General features: G+C 39.3%; 1 protein-coding gene across 3 annotated transcripts in view; it reads left to right on the plus strand.

Annotated features, from left to right (window-relative positions):
• Window positions 1-20,551, plus strand: part of AFF1 (AF4/FMR2 family member 1) — a 168,133-nt gene that overhangs the window by 30,539 nt on the left and 117,043 nt on the right. The window contains exon 1 of one of the 3 annotated variants that reach the window (XM_045018573.1): window positions 1,646-1,774. The exons of the other annotated variants lie outside the window; for them this stretch is intronic. Coding sequence (XP_044874508.1) covers window positions 1,758-1,774 — 17 coding nt within the window. The 5' untranslated portion in view covers window positions 1,646-1,757. Of the gene's footprint in view, window positions 1-1,645; window positions 1,775-20,551 lie in introns of those variants that run through there. 3 annotated transcript variants of the gene reach the window in all.

Genomic DNA, 20,551 nt, shown 5'->3' on the forward strand with positions numbered 1-20,551 from the left:
GTCTTTTTAACATTTAGGCCCTTATTTAAGTATAATGTAAAAAACTATGTCATCTACCCCCTCCCCATGTATAAACCCTTCTTAATCAAAAAGAACTGTGCACTCTCTTTTTTTTGCTCAGACTTTCCAAAAATTCTTTCTCACTTTTGATCAGGAATGGAAAATTATTTCTGCCTGAAAGTTTATATGCAACTGAGAATGGGATAGAATGGAAACTACTAAGTGTCCTTTAACATTTTAACAATTGCTTGCATTTCCGATATGTTTTCAGTCATCCATTTCAAATTCTGTCCAGTTCTAAATATTTTTATATATAGTTTTTGTTGCAAATGGTGAATTTCCTGTTTTTCTAAGATACTGTATAAATAAAACTTTCTCAGTAGCAGCTCAGTCTTTCAGAGCACTCTTTTGTTGTTGTTTAATGTTGGAAATGCATAAATATCAAAGCAAACAGTTTTGTTATGTTAGAGCTGGGTGTTTGTGTATGCACGCTCTGCTGTAGGAGATTGTAAAGATCTTAAATATATTTGACTGCTGGATTATGTGTGTGAATTATTGGTTGAAGGGAATTACTGGAGTAGACTATTTTTATAATAGTTTTAAAACATGTCAGGAAGCACCCAGAGCGAAGGGCAGGTACTACTTTTTTACTGAACAAGTACACAAATCAAGGTCTCAATAGAGCCTTGTGTGCCGTGCAACATAAATAAAATAAAGAATAAATAAAGAAAAATCTATATTTAGTCATAATATAAAAGAAAAAACGTTTTTTCTCTAATTCTGGGATCCCACTTGCAACTTTTATTATGTATCCAGTTTTTAAGTAACTTACATTAACAATCTGTCTCTCTCTGGACTGGTTATGTTTTTGCTTTAATGTGATCTATATCACGCTCAGAATGAAAGCCTTTCTCTTGTTGGCTTTCAAAAAACTTAAATGGCAGTGAGGAATTCATGCTAGACAGTACCTTCCCCTCCTCCTGCTCTCTAGTCAATATTCCTTTGCTCTGCCCTCTTTCTCCTCATCCCATTAAACACACTCATTTATGTCTAGAGTGCCAAGCAGCAGGGAACCCTGTGTTCTAGTTGTTGTGTTTGTAGGTTGTTGGGGCTCTGGCACCGACCCATTTATGAGCATGCAGGTGGAGTCTCTGGCAGAGAAAACAAACGTGCATTTCATCTGTGATAGGCTGGTGACCCGGGCTTATTCTCTTCTTATCCAATCCTCCAGTTTTCTTGCCTTGACAGAATAACATGTCCATTTAAGGAGGTGGATTGTACCATGAAAACTTTATTGAAAAGGGGTAGGTCTGGGCTGTTTAGGCATCTGGGACTAGTGCTGGAAAAAAGGCTTCTTTTCTGAATAAGAACAGCAATTTACACTGATGCGTTACAGTAATGCTGTGAGCTTTTTATGAAGTGTTAAACTTTTAAACTGGAATTGCTGAATCTGGGGAGCTGAAAATTCAGGAGCTGGTTAAACTCCCTGTAGATTTGGAATGCATCAAGCCAAAGGAGGCCCTGAATGCCCGGATGTCTATCAAAATTAGTGTAATCCAATACTGAACTAGAGAGACTTCGCTCAGGAACCTGTGTCTTTGGGAGTAGGGAGTTCAGTAACATTTTGGAGTGGGTAAATTTACAGAAACCAGGAAACGTATCAGCAAATGGCAAATAAATTTTTGGTGGGGGGATAGGGAGGGCAGTTGGGGGAAGGGGCTCATGGACAGAAGACATTTGCCATTATAAACTTCACTATGGCTGCCCAATCAAGGTAAGGAATTAAATTAACTTTTACCACTGTAGGGGTATTTTAATGTCCCCCAGTTGTTTTACTGAGAGGCATCATCCTCTGTTATAGATTGCTAGTCAGTTTAAAAATCGGATTATGGTAAAATGTATCTTGATGACAATCCAGCATGGTGTGGCTTTTTAAGGTTAAATGCAGTATATCTTTTCAGGATAAACTTGTGAATGGAAAGTTTCATGAAATACATGGAGTTAATAACTCCTTATCAAAGCAGCAAGTTTATCACTTCCTTCATTATCTCCTTTGTGCACTCGCTTCTTTTTCTTCTTAAACTGCATCTTCCCAAAAAAGGCATTTATGGTAGCTTATATAGGGTGAGAGCACGTAAAAGGTGACTAAGCTGTATCTATATTACCGTTGCACTTGGTTTCTTTCCTTGATTTGAAAAATTATCAGAATAAAATGGTAGGAGGTTTGTGTATGTGAATCTGCTGAGTAGGCAAAGGCTGGGAATGTGCTGTGGGATTGTGAAGGGGAGAGTGTGAAAACGAATAATTAACTCTAGTTGCTGTCACTTGAGTGCCATTGAAAGAAATCCCGGCAGACCTCCCAGCCTTGGGTAGAAACACCTTTTTGTACTTTAAAAAAACAACAACAAAAATAGTAGTAGCAGCTCTCAGGGCACCCATTTTACATTTTGTGGTTAGAAAAAAAAAAAGTGTTATTTATATCAGATTTTCAGACTCGGTGTTTTGGGTGTTGCTGCTGCTTAACAGGCTGAAATGGTTCTATTAGGAAACCTCACAACTCAGTGTATCTTTTACCTGCCTTCTAGCATTTATACTGCAGTGGGGGGCATATTAGAAATACCTAAGTGAGAAGCTTTTACAGTGGGATAGTCCCAGCACAGGCCCCTCCCCCCAATGGTGGCAGGTCTAAACTGAAGTTTGGTCCTGGCAGCATTTCTGACTGCTGTACTCTTTCCCTAATTTGAGACCAGGAACTGATGAAATTGTCAACTTCATGGTGGGGAAAACACTGAGGCTTTGGGAGGTGGGAATGGAGGTGGGAGTTCCTTATGAGCCGCTGAACTATTTTGGTAGCTAAACATGTCTGTCTGTCTCTGTACAATGCGGCGTTCTGTCCTTCAGAAAGTACATTACTTTGCTAATATACTGATGCCTTCCTTTCCACTTTTTTTCCTCTGTGCGATCACTGACCAATATGATTTACAGGTCTGCATTATCAGTTCATTGCTTTAATATGCCAACATGCTGAGAGACGATTTAGCATCAATCTTAGGGCCTCTAGCTGGCCTTAAAGCATGGCTTAATTCCAAGTTCAAGGATATGCTTGAAGTCCCAGTGGTCACACTGTAATTTTCTTGGGTGATTATATGGGAAATAAATCTGTGCCTAACTCCTGGCCCCAGCAGACTGGCTGAACAAGGACAGCATTGGAGTTGGTGATGGATATCTGGTGCCCTATAAGAGAGGCTTTGGGTTTCCAGAGCTAATGTGGAGTGCTGAAGGAACAGGACCGTGTTAGTACTCAAATGGTGAACTCTAGGGTATGTGGCTGGGTACTATGAGATGAGTGAACTGTGTTCTTCCCAAGTCTACCATGTCAGAGTTGTGCAAATTTTCTTCTCCTGTGCTGAGCTCTAACGCTCCCTGCCATAAAGCTATATCAAGCCAATTCAGCATGGCTTATAAGGAGGCAACCTCAACACACCATGGAGAAAAGTGTTAAAGTGTGATTATAGACATCTCTTGGGTGGGTGTAGGGGGATCATGGCTAGAACTTAGTTTGTGGAGTGGAAGGGATGTGTCTTTGTTTTGGCAGCAGGAGTTAGGCATGTCATCTTACTTGACGACATTGTGGTTGTGATATTATTTCTGTTTGGGTGATATTGGATAACAGTGATTTCTGTCCTCAATGCAGACATTCTGTGGTCTCCTGCATGGAAAAGGTCCTTTGATAACCCTTCTCTTCCCCTTTCCTTTGTTTAAGTTCTGGTGTGCTGCACTGGGATAAGAGCGCTCTCAAAGAAGGCTAGTTTTGAGGGAGACAATCGCTGAAGGCTTTCCCGTGTTAGATAGTATTTAAGGACAGAAGACAGATTATTTTCTAAATAGGAGAGTTTATGAAATCCAGGGCCACAGACTGCTTTTTCTTTGGGGTGGAGGGGGTGACAGTGAACCATAGTCAGTATTATTTTAGAATGTATCTGTTACCCTGGATTTTCCTTTCTTTTTCCTCGGTGAGAAGATTTCATGGGAGATGTGAGTGGTGACGGTGCAGTGAAGGGCTTGACATCATGAGTGTGGTTTTTGTTTTTTTTTAGTTTATGCTTCAGTAAGTGACCTGGCTTTCATTGGAGCTATTTTTGCCCATGTGCACAAGTCTGTTAAGAAATGAAATATATCACATGGCCATATGTGCAAGGGACTTCATATTTGGGAGGATGTTGGACAGAGGAATGGGATTGGAAACCAGAGAACTCCTACATTCTAATCCGAGCTGTGCTGCTGGCTTGTTCTGTGGCCTTGGGCAGCTCATTGAACTTCTGACTGTTTCTTCATCAGAAACCTCATTGGGTGTTGTGAGCATTATTACGATGCTCATCAGTGAAAAGTCAGCACGTGTCAAGAGGTGCCACAATTATTTCCTATTCTAGTTCTTGAGTAAATGTAGTGTGTTGTAACTCTTGGGGGTGCTGAACTTTTTAACCATGATCACTGTAATCAATAAATGTGTATATACAATACTAAAAAGTGGCCGGAGGGTGGGGTGGGGGGAAATTGCCCACTGGTAACTTTCCCAGAAGAACAAGAGTAAACTAAGCTACTGATTTCTGTATAACCAACTTTTTAATTTTTCAAGTTTCTAGCCTAGATGCTTCAATGCCTTGGCTCTTCATACTTTTCCTAAGTGTCAGCAGAGTAAAACTGACAAGACTCTAGTCAGTTTCATGGCTGTTGTTCAGGAGCCTGTGACCAGGAACAAAATTAATTAGAACCAGGTCAAGTTCACTCTTGGCTTAGTAAAGCTGTGATATTCATCGGACACCTACTAGCCAGAGACTGGTGTGAGCGATACAGCAAGACCCCATGATCTGGGGATAATATCCTGGTAAGAATCCCACCGCTCTCCTTCTCCGCACCAGCTGTTGTACCTGGAGCTGTCACTAGGATGCTGCCTCTTAACCTAAATGTCTGGGCTCCTCATCTCTTATATGGGCTTCTGGCTAGTAGATTTAGGTCCAAATATTCGAAAGTGGCTTAAAATTTTAGGTGCCTCCGTTTTATGGACATCCAGATAGAGGCATCTTGGGTCTGTGTGGTTTGGTGTTTTGTTTTTTTTTTTTATTTTGATTTTACTTTTTGCTTAAAAGATGCTCAAGTTGGGCACCTGGAAGTTGAGGCACTCAAAACCTTTTGAAAAACTAGATCTCATTTCTCAGGCCAGTAGGCATCTTGTAAATATTTCAAGCCCTGTTTGTACAGCTCATTGAAACTATAAATTGCTAAGAACTCTGTATTCATTCTTTTTGTCTTGCACAGCCATATTCCCAAAATATGAAGTTATGAAGTGTGAAACAGTTTTTCTCCCTAAGTGTTGTGTGTGCGTGTGTGGGGGTATCAGGGGTGAACTGCATAATTCCTAAAGGATGTTGTGAAGCACCACTGCAAACAAGATTATTTGTGAAACAGAAGCTATGTTTGAAAACTGGTAAAAACAATTTCTCAGTCTTTGTAAGTACTCAATATTATGGCACTGTCATAAAAAAGGGGAATCAGTAGGCATGAAATCTGAGTATCCCACAGGTCTGTCTTTTCTGTTGTATCTCAGGATGTTGTTTCTACTGAGTCAGCCATGCAGCGAATGAAACGGACACACTGACCTGGGAATCTCTCTGTTCTCTCTCTCTTAAAACCAAGTCAAATCAACCCCACTCTTAAAGGAGATTAAACATGATTATTTCTAATAATTTCAGTTGAAAAACTTCTTTACAAGGTGGCCACATTTTATTTGTATGTAGTGTTTATTCTGGTGAGAATGCTGCTGAGAAAAGGTTTCTGCTTTTGTTTTGTTCCTTTGCATTTTTACAGCCTTCTAAAGGCCAGATCTGAAACATGCTTCCATAACTTGCTTGTCTGACGCAAATGTGTGCATTTCATTCTTCTTCTCCACACAAACTGATACCATCTATCTATCTTGCCTTCGTTCCACAGTTCTCTTCACACACAGTCTGGAATTTGCACTTTCCACTTGAGGTTGCACCAGAGATAAGACTATTATAGATGCTGATGCTGTTCCTCACTTTATACCCTGGCAGATATTAGTTAAACAAAATGTTGTATAGGAAATCTCTCTACAGAAGAATCCATTCTGTTTAGACATTAACATTTAAAAATATATACACAGATTTCTGTAGGTTATGTTTATGTACTGCAGAAGGCCCCTTTTATGTCGTACTTTGAAATTTGGGCAGATATAATCAGTTTTCGTTCTGTGATCATTTAAACATGAGGAAGAAAAGGGGAATTTCAGCAGTGAAGACTAGAGTCGGCTGAATGATGGTGGATGTCAACTCTGAGATAAGGTACTAAGGTGGATAGGTAGGATGCAGCTAATTTGGGAAGGGCTTTGACAGGATGAAGTAGATCCCCTGAAGGCGATGCACCCAGTACTAGACTCCAGTCTTGGAAAGATTTACACCCATGCTTAACTTTGAGCATGTGAATAGTATCATGGAACTCAGTGGGGCTACTTGGCTGCTCAAGGTTAAGTATGTGCGTAAGTCTCTGCAGGATTGGGCCCCTCTGTCCGCCCTTCCAGGTTTGATGTTTTTTGCACACAGCTTTCTTTTTTTATTCTTCCTTCAGGGCATTTCTCGATACAGAGAGCGTTTAAAAAGTGGGTTCCTTGTTATGCCGTGCAGATACTGAAAAATGTTTTTCACTGCCTTGTACTGCAGCCCAGATGCACTGGACTATTTAACAGCTCTTGGCTGGCAAGAGGGGGAGGGAGGAAGTGAGGAATACTGCAGCAGAGTTGTGAGGTTGGGAAGGCACTTTGCCAGTCAAGAGGCAGCATTTTAATGCTGGCTACAATACTGTACATCTTTGCAGAACCTTCTAATGTGAATTCATTGAACTAATCATGGTCAAACTGATATCACTAACAGAGTTCAGATAGGCAGGCTTTTATCATAGGTACCATATGATTCATGCAAGTATGTTTGTACGCTGGGCTGGTTTGGGTGTAGGTGATGTTTAAATGTAGTTTTGAGCGTGGTCCTTTTTAGTTACACTAAATAGAATCATTTACTAAAACACATAACAATTCACAAGATTAGGTTTGTTTTTGTTGTTTCTGCAGCGTTAAATATCAAATGATGTGGAAATCATGTTCCTGCTTTAATTTTTCCTTTCTCCAACCAATACGTTAATATTTAACTTCAGTGACAACAAAAGAGTCAATTCTCAGAACGATAAAGAAATCTGTTTCTGCATTCTGGCGTAATTTTGCTTACAATTAAAAACTCACACAACCAGGAAGAACTCTTGAGTTTGTAATCAGAAGTCCTCATTTTAAAAGAGCCATACAGTAGAGTTTTTAATTTAAGTAATTTTTATTTCTCTTTTTTCCTTGGAATATTGTATGGAGTGAGAGCAGTAAGCAGCAGATGTGTTTAATTTATCACAGTATGAATCTCTCTTTCATGTTGCAGTTGTCTTAGCAGCTGGGATGTGTGTGCATATTATACATACATAATATTAATTACAAAGTACCCCTTTCCTCCTCCCTAGCTGAGATGCTCAGGTCACTGCGTTTACAAGTATGATACCAATCCCTACCATCTCATGTTTTAGTGGTTAAAATACTCTGTGGTAAAAGGATTTTGATGTCAGAATAACACTAGATTTCTCTTTGGAAATAATTTTGAATATAGTACTCTGCTTGCAGTCAGTCTGAAAGAGTCACTTGTAGAAGAATAACCTAAGTTTTGCTGGCATAGCTATGTCAGGAGTGTGGAAAAAATCAAACCCGTAACCAACGTAGTTATGCTGAGAGAAGCCCTCCTGTAGATGCAGTTACAGCAGGAAGAAAGCACTTTAGCCAGTATAGTTTGCTCCGTATAAGCTGTATCTGGCTCCTCTATAAGAGTTTCTATGCAGAAAAGGCCCTGTGTCCTTAATATCACTGACAGCGCAGAACTCTTCTGCACAGAGCTCTTCCGAACCTTGATTTGCCCTTAATTCTCTTTAGATTGGGCTTTCTTGGCTGTCCAACAGTTTACCCACTAAAGGAGTAAAGTCCCCCAGTCGTGGTGAAAGGCCATTCATTCTTTCACTTTTTCCCCTCCCCTCCAACACACACTCAGGCATGATTGTGTCTGGAAGGATTTTTTTTTTTCCCCATGCAGATTCTGACTGGCTGCGTTGATGGCCTGTCACAGAAGTTGAGATGACTCTCAACACGTTAGAAACTAATTTTTTCATTACTCTTCTTGTCCAGGATGGGTACCATTTTTAGATAATAGATGCAGTATCTAAATGCATACATATAATTGGCAGCTTTTAAAATGCTTGAAAGTGACAGGTATTTTCACTACCCAGAATTAATTTGGAACAATGAGAAGCTGTGAATGAGCGACAGGGAATGGATCACTGTACAGTTTATTCCCTCTGGGGCACTTGCCGTTGGCCCTTGTCGGAAGACAGGATACTGGGCTAGATGAACCTTTGATCTGACCCAGTATGGCCATTCTTATGTTCTTGTGAGATCAGGTTTTCCTTGTTCTTTTTGTCATCTTGTCCTCGTTTCTTCATATTTCCCCCAAGTTTTCATTGGGTCTCCCAGTTTTAGATGGTACCCAAGATTACAAATTTGCAGGAAGACAGGGAACACTCTCAGTTTAAAAAAAATCATTTTGTCAAATGTTAAAGGTAACCCCAAAAATTACTGTAAATTTAAGATAAGATGAAAAACTGTTATATTATTTTCCCTTATTTTTAAATGTGTTTGCTTTGTGTGAATTTGAAAGGACTTTTATCCCTTGTTTCACTCTTCCCTCTGGTGTTTTCCCTTGTTTGTCGAGGGCTTTCACACAGCTACAAGCAGAATCCAAATAATATATAGATTGTAAAATCACAAAAACTGGCATGGAGCACAAGGGCAGGTAGAGTATCAGAAAATACTTCACCCCCCCTCTTCTTTTTTCTGTCTTTTTTGGTTGACTAGCTTTCAATATGTCAGTGCTTCAGGAAGGGATCTGTTCTACTCAACAATCCTGTTCTATACAAGTTAGACTTCTGAAATTACCACATAATGCCAGCCTGTTTAGCTTTTCAGTTTGCTTTAGAGCATCTGTATTTTGTTAGCATTCAGCTAGTTTTATTTCAGTTGTATGTGGACTACAAGGTTGTGAAAATCCAGGTTTTTTTGGTGGAGGGCGGTGAAGAAAGGGAATTGGAATTCTATTTCTGTTTGGGATTTTTTGTTTATTTGATCAGTTTTTTCATTATTAGAGCTTTTGTATCATTCTGAAGTATTTACATAAACATAAAATTATATTTAAAGTTTTTAAATACATGAAACGTGATTAAAAAGTTAAACTACTCTAAAGCGTTAAAAGGGAAGGGATAAGACCCTTGAGGCTCTTATGTCTATTTAGAAACAGTAAGAGTTTTTTATGTAACTAAAAAAAGTGAGAACAGGCGTTCGCATGGCACTGTTGTAGCTGGTGTTGCAAGATATTTGCATGCCAGATGCACTAAAAATTCATATGTCCCTTGATGCTTCAACCATCATTCCAGAGGACATGCTTCCATGCTGAAAATGGGGGTTCTGCTTGATAATGATCCAAAGCAGTGCGGACCGACACATGTTCATTTTCATCATCAGAGTCAGATGCCACCAGCAGTAGGTTGATTTTCTTTTTTGGTGGTTCAGGTTCTGTAGTTTCCACATGGGAGTGTTGTTTGACTTCTGAAAGCATGCTCCACACCTCATCCCTCTCAGAATTTGGACAGCACTTCAGATTCTTAAACTTTGGGTCGAGTGCTGTAGCTATTTTTAGAAATCTCACATCGGTACCTTCTTTGCGTTTTTTCAAATCTGCTGTGAAAGTGTTCTTAAAATGAACATGTGCTGGGTCATCATCCACGACTGCTATCACATGAAATATATGCAGAATGTGGGTAAAACAGAGCAGGAGACATACAGTTCTCTCCCCAAGGAGTACAATCACAAATTTAATTGACGCATTATTTTTTTAGTGAGCATCATCAGCATGGAAGCATGTCCTCTGGAATGGTGGCCAAAGCATGAAGGGGCATACGAATGTTTAGCATATCTGGCACGTAAATACCTTGCAGTGCCAGCTACAAAAGTGCCATGCGAATGCTTGTTCTCACTTTCAGGTGACATTGTAAATAAGAAGCAGGCAGCAGTGTCTCCTATAAATGTAAACAAACCTGTTTGTCTTGGCGATCATCACAATAAGAAGTAGAACTGAGTGGACTTGCAGGCTGTAAAGTTTTACTGTTTTTGTTTGTTTTGTTTTGTTTTTTTAGTGCAGTTATGTAATCCTCCCCCCAAAAATCTGCATTTGTAAGTTACACTTCCCTGATAAAGAGATTGCACTTCTGTACTTGTATGAGGTGAATATAAAAATACTATTTCTTTTGTTTATCATTTTTACAATGCATATATTTGTAATACAAATAATAATAAAAAGTAAGCACTGTGCACTTCATGTTCTGTGTTGTAATTGAAATCAATATTGAAAATGTAGAAAAACATCAAAAAATGTTTAATCTTCAATTGATATTCTATTGTTATAAGTGCATGAGTTAACTGATTAATTGACAGCCCGAGTCAAGATATGCAACAAGCAAGGAAGAATATTAACATTACCTCTTCCTATATCATTAATAAACGTGTTAAGAACAAGTGTTGGGGTGAAATGTTGCTTATGGCAAGTCATTTCTGAAACATTACCTGTTCTAAAATCTAGTCGTGTGTGTGTGTACTTGCATGCACACATACGTATGTTATGTGCAAAACACATTTTCAGGTCTTAGGCCTTTCGAAGAGGAAAAACATGTTGGTGTTTAGTTCATTTATAGCCTATTAGGAAACTAGTTGCAACCAGAACTAAAGGAAGGTTATTAGGTTTATGTAAACTCAACTGACCACAAAAAGTGAATCCTTCATGGCATGATTATGAATAATAGTAAGGCTGCAAGAGTCTGTGTGCCATAATGTCAGACTTAAGGGCCCTGATCCTGCAAAGACTTAGTCATCTCTTGAAGTTTAGCCACTGTAAATAATCCCGTCACATTTTTGCTGGATCAGAGACCTAACTTGTAGGCAAGCTTGGAAAAGTGTGTGTGTGTGGGGAGGGGGGGAGGAATGTAACCATGACCTCTTCAACAATTTCCAGCTTTTCTCTTGTTTCTGAAGATGGCTCTCAGATCTTCAGTCAGGCCTCAGTTCTGTAAAGACCTATTCATGTGCCTAATTTAAGCATATAAATAATCCATTCAATTTAACACAATGGAACTACTCACCTGCTTAGAGTCACGCAGTTGCCTGTGACTTTGTGGAATCAAGACCTCAATGAGTAAAAAATAGAAAGACAAGACTGACTTAATGAGCAGAAATTAAACTGGAAGTTGGCCCTTAGACCACATCTTATGTTTCCGAAGCATGTGAATCAGTTTGATTCATCTTAATGAAGTGAAAAGAGTGACGTATGCTCAAGCTAATTAAATAAACTGAATAAAATAACCCACAGTAGTTGTTACATTTCTCTAATTATATCCCTTTTTCATAGTCTTTACGTTGATGGGCTTAATCTATATGTAGGAAATGTATTGCTTTTCTTTTTTCACTGAGCCATGGTCTGCTTCACTTTCCTTGCTGTGCATTTCACAGCCAGAATCTTCCTTCCGTGATTTTAAAATAATTATTCAAGCACTTGATAATTGGAAGTTAATTTGATAACGAGAAGAAAACCTTCTCGGTGTCCATTTTGACAGCCTCTTATTTGGAATTTTTTTCATGTTGTGCTCACTATTTTGAGTTACTTGCTAGAGAATTCATCACAATGGATATTTTAATTGGCTAGGAGGCCCAAGTACTGAAACTCTGTCCTATAATTATAATGTGTTAAACCATGAACTGTATTAACTTTATAATTCAAGTGAATGTTTAGCCTGTGTTCAGTCTTATGTACGACTGCTAGTGCCTCAGTGCAGGCATTTTAGGCCCTAATTCTGGAAGTGATTCTGTACCTAAGTGGAGCCATAGATGCAGGGGTCCGCCTGTGTGGGGTATCTTGTAGGATCAGGATCTTAGTATCTTTCACCATCTCCATTGTCAACTCCTATCTTCTGGGGATTTTAACTAGGCAATAATACTTTTCACTGGGCTAAAAATTTTTAAAATGCTGTATTTAAAAAAAAAAAGCTAATGTAAAATAATAGACACTAACTTACATTTTTCACAATGATTTTTTTATCTGCTATTTTTACAAGTGGTACTTAAGGTTACTATAAATAAAAGGGGATTAGAGAGAAATTTTTTCCCTTGGTGTGTTTTATGCTCCTTTTATTTTATTTCAGTTCTTTGACTTTGGGCTTTTGACAGAACTTGGATTTAGTCTTTTTCAAGTCTACCCAAGTAGGTCAGTTTCCAGGTTGTTCAGTCTTTCACTCGGCTACACAGCAGATCAGAAGTGTTTAAGATGGGAAAGTGGCAGAGGCACTCATGGCGAATATAGTTCCTATTCTGTTTTTTCATCTTAGACTTGTGTTCCTGAGATTTAAAAAACAAAAAACAAACAAAAAAAACCCAGCATGTTTAGCAGTGAATTCAAGCCCTTAATTGACTAGATTTCAAGTTGATGTTTTTAAAATGGCTTCTTAAAAACTGGATTTAGAATTCCCTCCCGCCTCCCCTTAGATTAATGAAGGAGAATTTATAGACAATATTGGCACAATAAACTGTATTTACATGAGTGTGACAGCTCTAAGGACACTGCTATTTATGCCAAGCAAATAATGATTTGTTTAAAAAAAAAAAGTCCCTGAACACGTATTTGTAAAACAGGTTATGATGGCTGCAGGAGAACAGTAGCAGTGAATTGGGTCAATAAGATGTTATTTAAAAGGCCCTAAATAAGTAACATACTTCCTTAGAAAGTCCTTCAGGTTTTTTCTCCCCTCCACCCCCCTTTCATTATTGTGCTTTTGTGAAGCTTAATGAATAGATCCTCGTGATAAATGGTAAAGTCTTGACTCAAACTAAGACACTAGAGGAGAGAGCTGAAATGGTTAGTAACGCTTCAGTCTGCCAAGATCTTGCTGGAACCTCAGACCAGAGTCCGATAGGATGTGCCAGGGCACAGCGAGGGGTAGCGGAGGATGTCGTTTCAGCCTCGGCTCTTGATTTCATGGTTTGCAGTGTTGTCTTCTATGTAAATCTCATTGAAGGCCAAATTCTAGCCTTTGGGCCTTGGCTACTCTGGAGAGTTGCAGCGCTGGTAGTGGCTTTACAGCGCTGCAACTTAGGCTTTGGCTACACTTGCATTTCAAAGCGCTGCCACGGCAGCGCTTTGAAGCGCTAAGTGTAATCAAAGCACCAGCGCTGGGAGAAAACTCTCCCAGCGCTGTCCGTACTCCACTTCCGTTATTGCCCTGTCCGTACTCCACTTCCGTTATTGCTGTCCGGGGAATAACGGACAGCGCTGGGAGCGCGGCTCCCAGCGCTGGGGCTTTGACTACACTGGCGCTTTGTAGCGCCGCAATTTGCAGCGCTGCAGAGGGTGTGTTTTCACACCCTGCTGCAGCGCTGCAAATTTGTAAGTGTAGCCAAGCCCATACTCCCCGTCCACACTTGCAAGGCACATACAGCGCTGTATCTCCCTGGCTACAGTGCTGGCTGTACTCCACTTCGGCCTGGGGAATAACGACTGCAGCGCTGGTTATGTTGTTGTGTAACAGTTTTCCAGCCTTTGTTGCAAGCGTGGGAGACGTGCCCTTCTATGGGAGTGGTAGTTACACCAGACAGAAGCCCTTCTTTCAATGGGTGTTGCAGCCAGTTGCAGATGGCTATGGAGAGATACCAACTCCTAGAAATTTTAAAACTTTAAAAGAGTGATATAAATAGCAATGAAGCTAATAAAAACAAAACATAATACAATAAACAGAGAGTTGGCTATTTATCTGGTACCAGTGGCCTGCCAGCTTGTGGGGGTGGGGGTGGGAGGTCGCCACCACTGTGACATTGACCATCTCTATTGTGGATGGAATTAACATAATTTAGCACAGTTCAAGTCTATCTTGGATTTTTTCAATCCTTCTCCAGTCTCCAGCTGTCAGAGCTGCGGCTCTCAGCTCTTCACTGCTGTGGCTTTTTGCTGAGGTTCAAAGCAAAGTGTCTTCCTCTTTGCTTGATGTACAGTTTCCACTGTGCTAGGACATTAGGTGTGATTATCAGTTCTGTGTGTTTAAATCTAAATATATTGGACAACATGTAACTGTGGTGATTAGGAAATCTGAAACACAGGGTTAAGAGAGGTTTCAGAGTAGCAGCCGTGTTAGTCTGTCTCCACAAAAAGAACAGGAGTACTTGTGGCACCTTAGAGACTAACAGGGTTAAGAGAGGCTTTCACCAGTGAATTCCAAATGTCACAGGGGACGGATGGAAAAAGAGAATAAGAGATTATAGGTGTATCTTGACAAGAAGCAGAAAAGAGTGAGGAGAGTAGATTGGGAAAGAAAACCAAAGTTAGGCTATAAAAGGAGGAGGGAAATCAAAGTTTTCAGATGATTGGGGCCTGCGAAGCAAACGAGGCATGTAGAAAAGAAAAACGAAGCCACGATTAGCATGTCCATTTTTTTCCAATTTTTTTGAAAACCAATCTTTTATGAAAGTGAAAACAGGAAATTAAAAATGAGCGAGATTTTCTCCCTTTCTCCACTTTTCAGTAGCAAAATGGAAAAGGGGGCTTGGGAAGGAGGACAAAAATTTAAAATAAACAAATTGTTCTTTTGAAACCTGTGGAACCAAAATTATTTTATGTCAGGTTTTTTCAAACAAACCAACCCTATCATTTTTTGATCTGATCTAGACATGCTCCTCCATCCAGGTGAATGAAGGCTTCCTTTGGTCTATAGGAACTTCCCACCTAAGATCTCTCTCGTGTGTGGTGTTGACTTCCATTAGCTTCATTTGGGTAGCTATCACTCCAGTAAACTCCTCCTTCATCTTCCAGAACTTCAAGGCCTGCATACCACTAATTAGACCTTCATTTAGTTCACCCCCCTTCCTTGTGAGCAGTTTTCAGTTGGCTGCTGCTTGGTAGAAATTTGCTGTTTGTGAATGGTGTGGTGAGGGTGTATTCATGGATCAACTACAAAACACACACATGTCTGAGTCATTTCACAATGTGCTTTAATGGGAAGGTAAAACCCAACAGAAACACAAAACATAATGAACTCTTAATCGCAGTGCTAGTAAATGGTTATCTAACGTGTACATTGCATTCTCTTGCACAAAAAGAGACTACACTGATACTTTACGCGTTAAGAACTACAGTTATTACAGGTCCTAACATGAGATCAGGCTGTAAAAACCAAGTCCAAAGCCAAAGTCCTGCTTATACTGTAATCTCTCCAAGGTGGGGGCTGCCCCTCACTATGTCTTCATATAGAATGTAGCACAATGGGACTCCCAAATGCTGCCATGATACAAATAATAGATGGTAATTATTAGTAGAAATATATTCGTAAATGCACTCCTCTTCTGCAACACTGGTAAAGTATTGACCATGGGGCAACCTGAATATATACATATTAAAATGGTCAATTATTGTACCAACTCTTGGCAAGAATGGTAATTTCTGCACCGCAAGAGCTTCAAGCTGGTAAAATGCAGTGTCCCTTTGTGCTTTCTCTTTCTACTTCCTGTGGACATAGTGCCTTTGCTTTCTGATAGGTTGTGCAAAATACAGCATGTAGAAAATAACACAGAGGGTCTGTTCAAAAGGCATTACCATTGGGATTTCCACCTTGCCTTAAGCCTTCGAAAGGCACAATAGCTCTTATTGAGGCAGTCGCTGGAGCAATGTCTCACCGTATTGAAATCTTACCTAGATTACAAAATCTGAGAAAGGAGGGAGTAAACAAGGATGCCCAGAATTAGAGTTTGGGCAGAGAGCCAATTAATATCCAGGGCTTTTTGTGAGCAAGGGTGCCCAGGGTTTGGGTGCCCAAGGGTTATTAAAAATCTGTGCCTCATGCACTTTGCCTAGAGAGGCAAGGTAAACATTTAGGGAATGCCTTCTTAGTTCCACTGGGCATGAATGACAGCCTTCTCCCCCCACCCCCCGCCCTTCTTTTTCTAACTTTCTCCATTGCTTCCTTGTGTTCCTAGAGAACAAACAGGCAGACAGGTAAGTTCCCTAAGTGAAGCCCCATTTGTTGCTCAGGCCTTTTCGTTTTTTCTTTGGGGCATCACACACTCTGAGCATAGTACCGTGGAGCGAAGGCCTCAATTTCTGCAGTTGTTTTCTGCAGAGCAGTAGGCCACTGTTCTGTCCAGAGGAGAGTTTCAATCCCCGTGTTGCTCTAGTACTGGGCCAAGCACCTTGGAGAGGGTGGCGCAATTCCTATGCACCACTTTTAACGCACTTTCCAACGTAAAAGCTAAACTGATTAAATATATTCAAAATAGTAGAGAAGTGTATTTTATAACGTTTTCTGCTACTGATTTATTTCTTTTACAAGGAATGGCGTTTCGCAGGGGTTCTCAAACTGGGGGTCGGGACCTTATTACATGGGGGATCGCGAGCTGTCAGCCTCCACCCCAAACCCTGCTTTGCCTCCAGCATTTATAATGGTGTAACATATATTAAAAAGTGTTTTTAATGTAAAAGGGGGGTCACAGTCAGAGGCTTGCTATGTGAAAGGGGTCACCAGTACAAAAGTTTGAGAGCCACTGGCCTTTCATAATGGTTGATGTGTGATAGATTGAATAACCTTCCTCTAAATTTAAAAATAAAAATTGTAAAAGAAATGTAATGAACCATCCTTAAATAATATAATCATAAGCCACTCTGGTTGTGCATTAGCGGGCCTTGTGCTTCACAATACACCAGAGGCATGCACCAGAACCTATGGATCGTGTCATGAATTATTGCTATAGAACATGGGTAGGCAACCTATGGCACGTGTGCCGATTTTCAGTGGCACTCACACTGCCTGGGTCCTGGCCACTGGCCCAGGGGGCTCTGCATTTTAATTTAATTTTAAATGAAGCTTCTTAAACATTTTAAAAACCTTATTTACTTTACATACAACAATAGTTTAGTTATATATTATAGACTTAAAAGAGACCTTCTAAAAACGTTAAAATGTATGACTGGCATGCGAAACTTTAAATTAGTGTCTAAATGAGGACTCGGCACACCACTTTTGAAAGGTTGCCGACCTCTGCTATAGAATAATCTGAACACTCTCAAAGTGCTCTTGAGTGGAGATTATCTGACAATTAGATGTTTCATCATACAGATATCAGACTGATGAGACAATTTTAGAATAGAACTCCAGCCCAGAGAGCTGTGCCCCAAGTGATTTTAGTACTTTTACTAAACCTCAAATGTTATAAAACACAGGAAAAGTAGTAGGAGGTTCTATATGCTTGCAAAAAAAGAGAGAAATATACATGGAGTAATTGCAATCTGGTGACGATCTGTACATTATGTCCAAATAATCTGTAACTAGCAAAGACCTTCTAAATATGCTTTTCACTATAAATATGTTTGCAGAAGAAACCTGTTTATAATCTGTTTCTGCTTCTACTTATCTGTAGAGCAAGGACTAAATTAAAGACTTGCCCAGCCTGTTAAAGCGGTATGATCTGTTACACAACTGGAAAATACAGGGAAAAGGACAACTAGTTTATTATGTGGTTTGTCCGTAGCTAATTTTAAAAAGCCTTTTAGGCCTTTGGTCTACATTGAAATTTATTTAATTTGAAGATAAAGTTATTGGACTGATGCTTGAAAAGTGGCCTGTGTTCATTTGCCTAATATCAGAGACTGACACATGGATATAAATTTACCAATACTGGACTCAAATCATGTGGATTGATAGGTTAAACTCTTTGTGATCCTTTTTAGGCACAGTGCATTTTTACATTAATTATCTTATTAGTGGTTTTATGTGTAGGTAGATCTGTAGTGGTAAAATTGTTGTGTACATACTTAGACTTAAACAGTGTATTAACACCAAAGAAGATGGTTTTGTCTGTTGTGTTAAACACTCAGAATTCTAAGGGTTTTTGTTTGCTTTTTGCATCAGAGCCAAGTAGACCACAGCAATGAATTTGATTTTCGTGATTAGATTTAAATTAACAGAAGCAATAAAATCCAGAACTGACATTGCCACTCCTTTTTAATTTGGGCCTTTTTGTGGCTACAGATGGTGCAGGTCTCAGTAATCCACATGGCCCACAATTGGTCTAGCAAAGGCATCAGGTTTGAACTGATGTGTATGGACAAAGATGTACAGGAAAGTTTGCAAAATACCCAGCCCAACAAGTATTGTTAATCCATTCGCTTTCGTGAGCAGTAGATTCACCCATACAAATTAAATAATCAGAGCACAATATTATGTAAGATGGGGCGCACTACTGTAACCTTTTTTAGCAGGAGTAATTATTACTCCTGTGAGTACTTCTGTTTGAGAACAGTGGGATGAATTGAGTGAGTGAGGATTATTCACATGAGTGAGGGTTAAAGAGTTGGGCCACATATGTGATGCACAACCTTAGTTGGAAAATCAGTCTTTCAAATGTTACCAAGTGTTTATTTAATGTAACCAGTTATTTTAAATGGGCTTACATGTTACAAAGAGCGTGCCTGTTTCCTTCCCAATGTTTGGGAGACAATCTTGTTCAAATTCTAATACTGGAACATGGATGTGTTTATAATGTAAACATAAATTTGTAGTAAAATAAGTGTGTGAGAGAGAGAGAGAGAGAGACTGGCTGGCTGGCTGCACATGGTGATATGCAAGGGTGTAGGGAGTAGAGGTGTTATCAGAAGCAGGGAGTAAAAGGAGGACAACATGCAGTGTGTGTGAATGTGATATGACACCTGTGGGCTGTGTGACAATCCAGCTGACAGGCTGACCATTGCTCAGAACAGGTCAAGTGAAAACAGACTCCTACAGAAAAACAATGGCTTATTTACTCAGACAGGTCTAAGGGGATGTTAATTATATGGTGTGAGGTGTTAGTGGGGGAGGAGGAAGAAGTTTTTAATAGAGACACAGAAAACAGCTGCTCAGTAAATATTTTCAGCTTTTGGTTTTATCATCTCTATATATTTGTTAGAATTCATTCTTTGGTACAGTAGAGAACAATAGTAGAGTTCCTGTTTTTAATGCTGTGCAGAGATACGATTATTCTACAGAATCAGTAAACATAATGAATGTCGGCTCACGTAATTTTACTGTATTTTTAAGGGAGAAAATTGATTGCAGAAATAACTTCTTGTACCTCTGGTAAACTTTTATGCACACTGAGAGAACTGTAAGACTAAAACTAATAGATTATATAAGATGCCTCCTTAACTACCCTGTGAAATACTTTTAAATGAATAGTTATAAATTAAACATTGTTTCTTTCTGAAATGTAGCAGATGCCTCTAAAGCTACTTGTATACTTACTTTTCTTATTTTATTGTATTATCCAGTGGCATTCACTTCTTTTTGTTTGTAAAATTGTACTTACTGAGATAGATACAGTATATGCCTCATTTTTTGTGGGACACAAGAGTCTTGTAGCGGAGCATTTCTGTGTTATACAGATACTATGTAGGGAGGCTTGGTCTGAAAGAGCAGACATCTCAGAATAGTCACAATTTCATTTTTTTACAACAGATAAGATTAAGGACCAGGCTTTTAAACAAATTAGGTACCCAAAATGCATATTTAATGTATGTGTAAATGCGAATGAGAAAATTGTGAAAGCAAATGAATATAACAGTTGGAAAAATTTAAATGGAAAATGTTTTCTGCAGACTTCCATTTTTCAACCATCTCCAATAATTAGCCATTGTTACATGCAAATACCACTCAATCTTTTCAAATACCAGACTTGTTTGAAACATGGGCCCTGAAATGTTCTCTGACACAAGACAACTATTGGACCTTGTTATAATGCAACAGACACAATATCTTATTGTAGCTCTCTGGAGTTGCATCTCCAAAAGCCCAATTCCTTTACTTTTGGCTCCAGCTATATTTGCACTAAGTAGACTGTGTTGAGGAAAGACTACAACAAATGTTCATAAAAAGTTTCTACTCATCATGGGAAAAATCCAGATGATGATTATTCAGTTGCAAAATATGGACACTATTTTTATCCTCAGTGGTTCAAATCAGGTGTTACTCTACAGAAGTCACTGGGGTTACACTACTGTGAAAGAGATGGAAGTGAGAGGAGAATTTAGCTTTGTGAAAGACACTAGGTAGCATTTCTTGTAAAATGCTTTAAAGTTCAGGATGGAGCAATTTTTAACCCTCTTTTTAAATATAATCTTGCTGCTGCAGTGTCTGGATTTGCCCACAATTAGAAATATTAATAATAAAATAATTGGTGTTAATTATAGCAAGGCTGTGCCAAAGGCCCCATTGTTCTAGGCAGAGAACGCATGTATAACGAAAGACTATCCCTTGCCCCAAAGAACTTTCAATGTAGTCTACACAGTTG

Source organism: Mauremys mutica, chromosome 5, assembly GCF_020497125.1.
Source record: "Mauremys mutica isolate MM-2020 ecotype Southern chromosome 5, ASM2049712v1, whole genome shotgun sequence".
Classification (NCBI taxonomy): Eukaryota; Metazoa; Chordata; order Testudines; family Geoemydidae; genus Mauremys; species Mauremys mutica.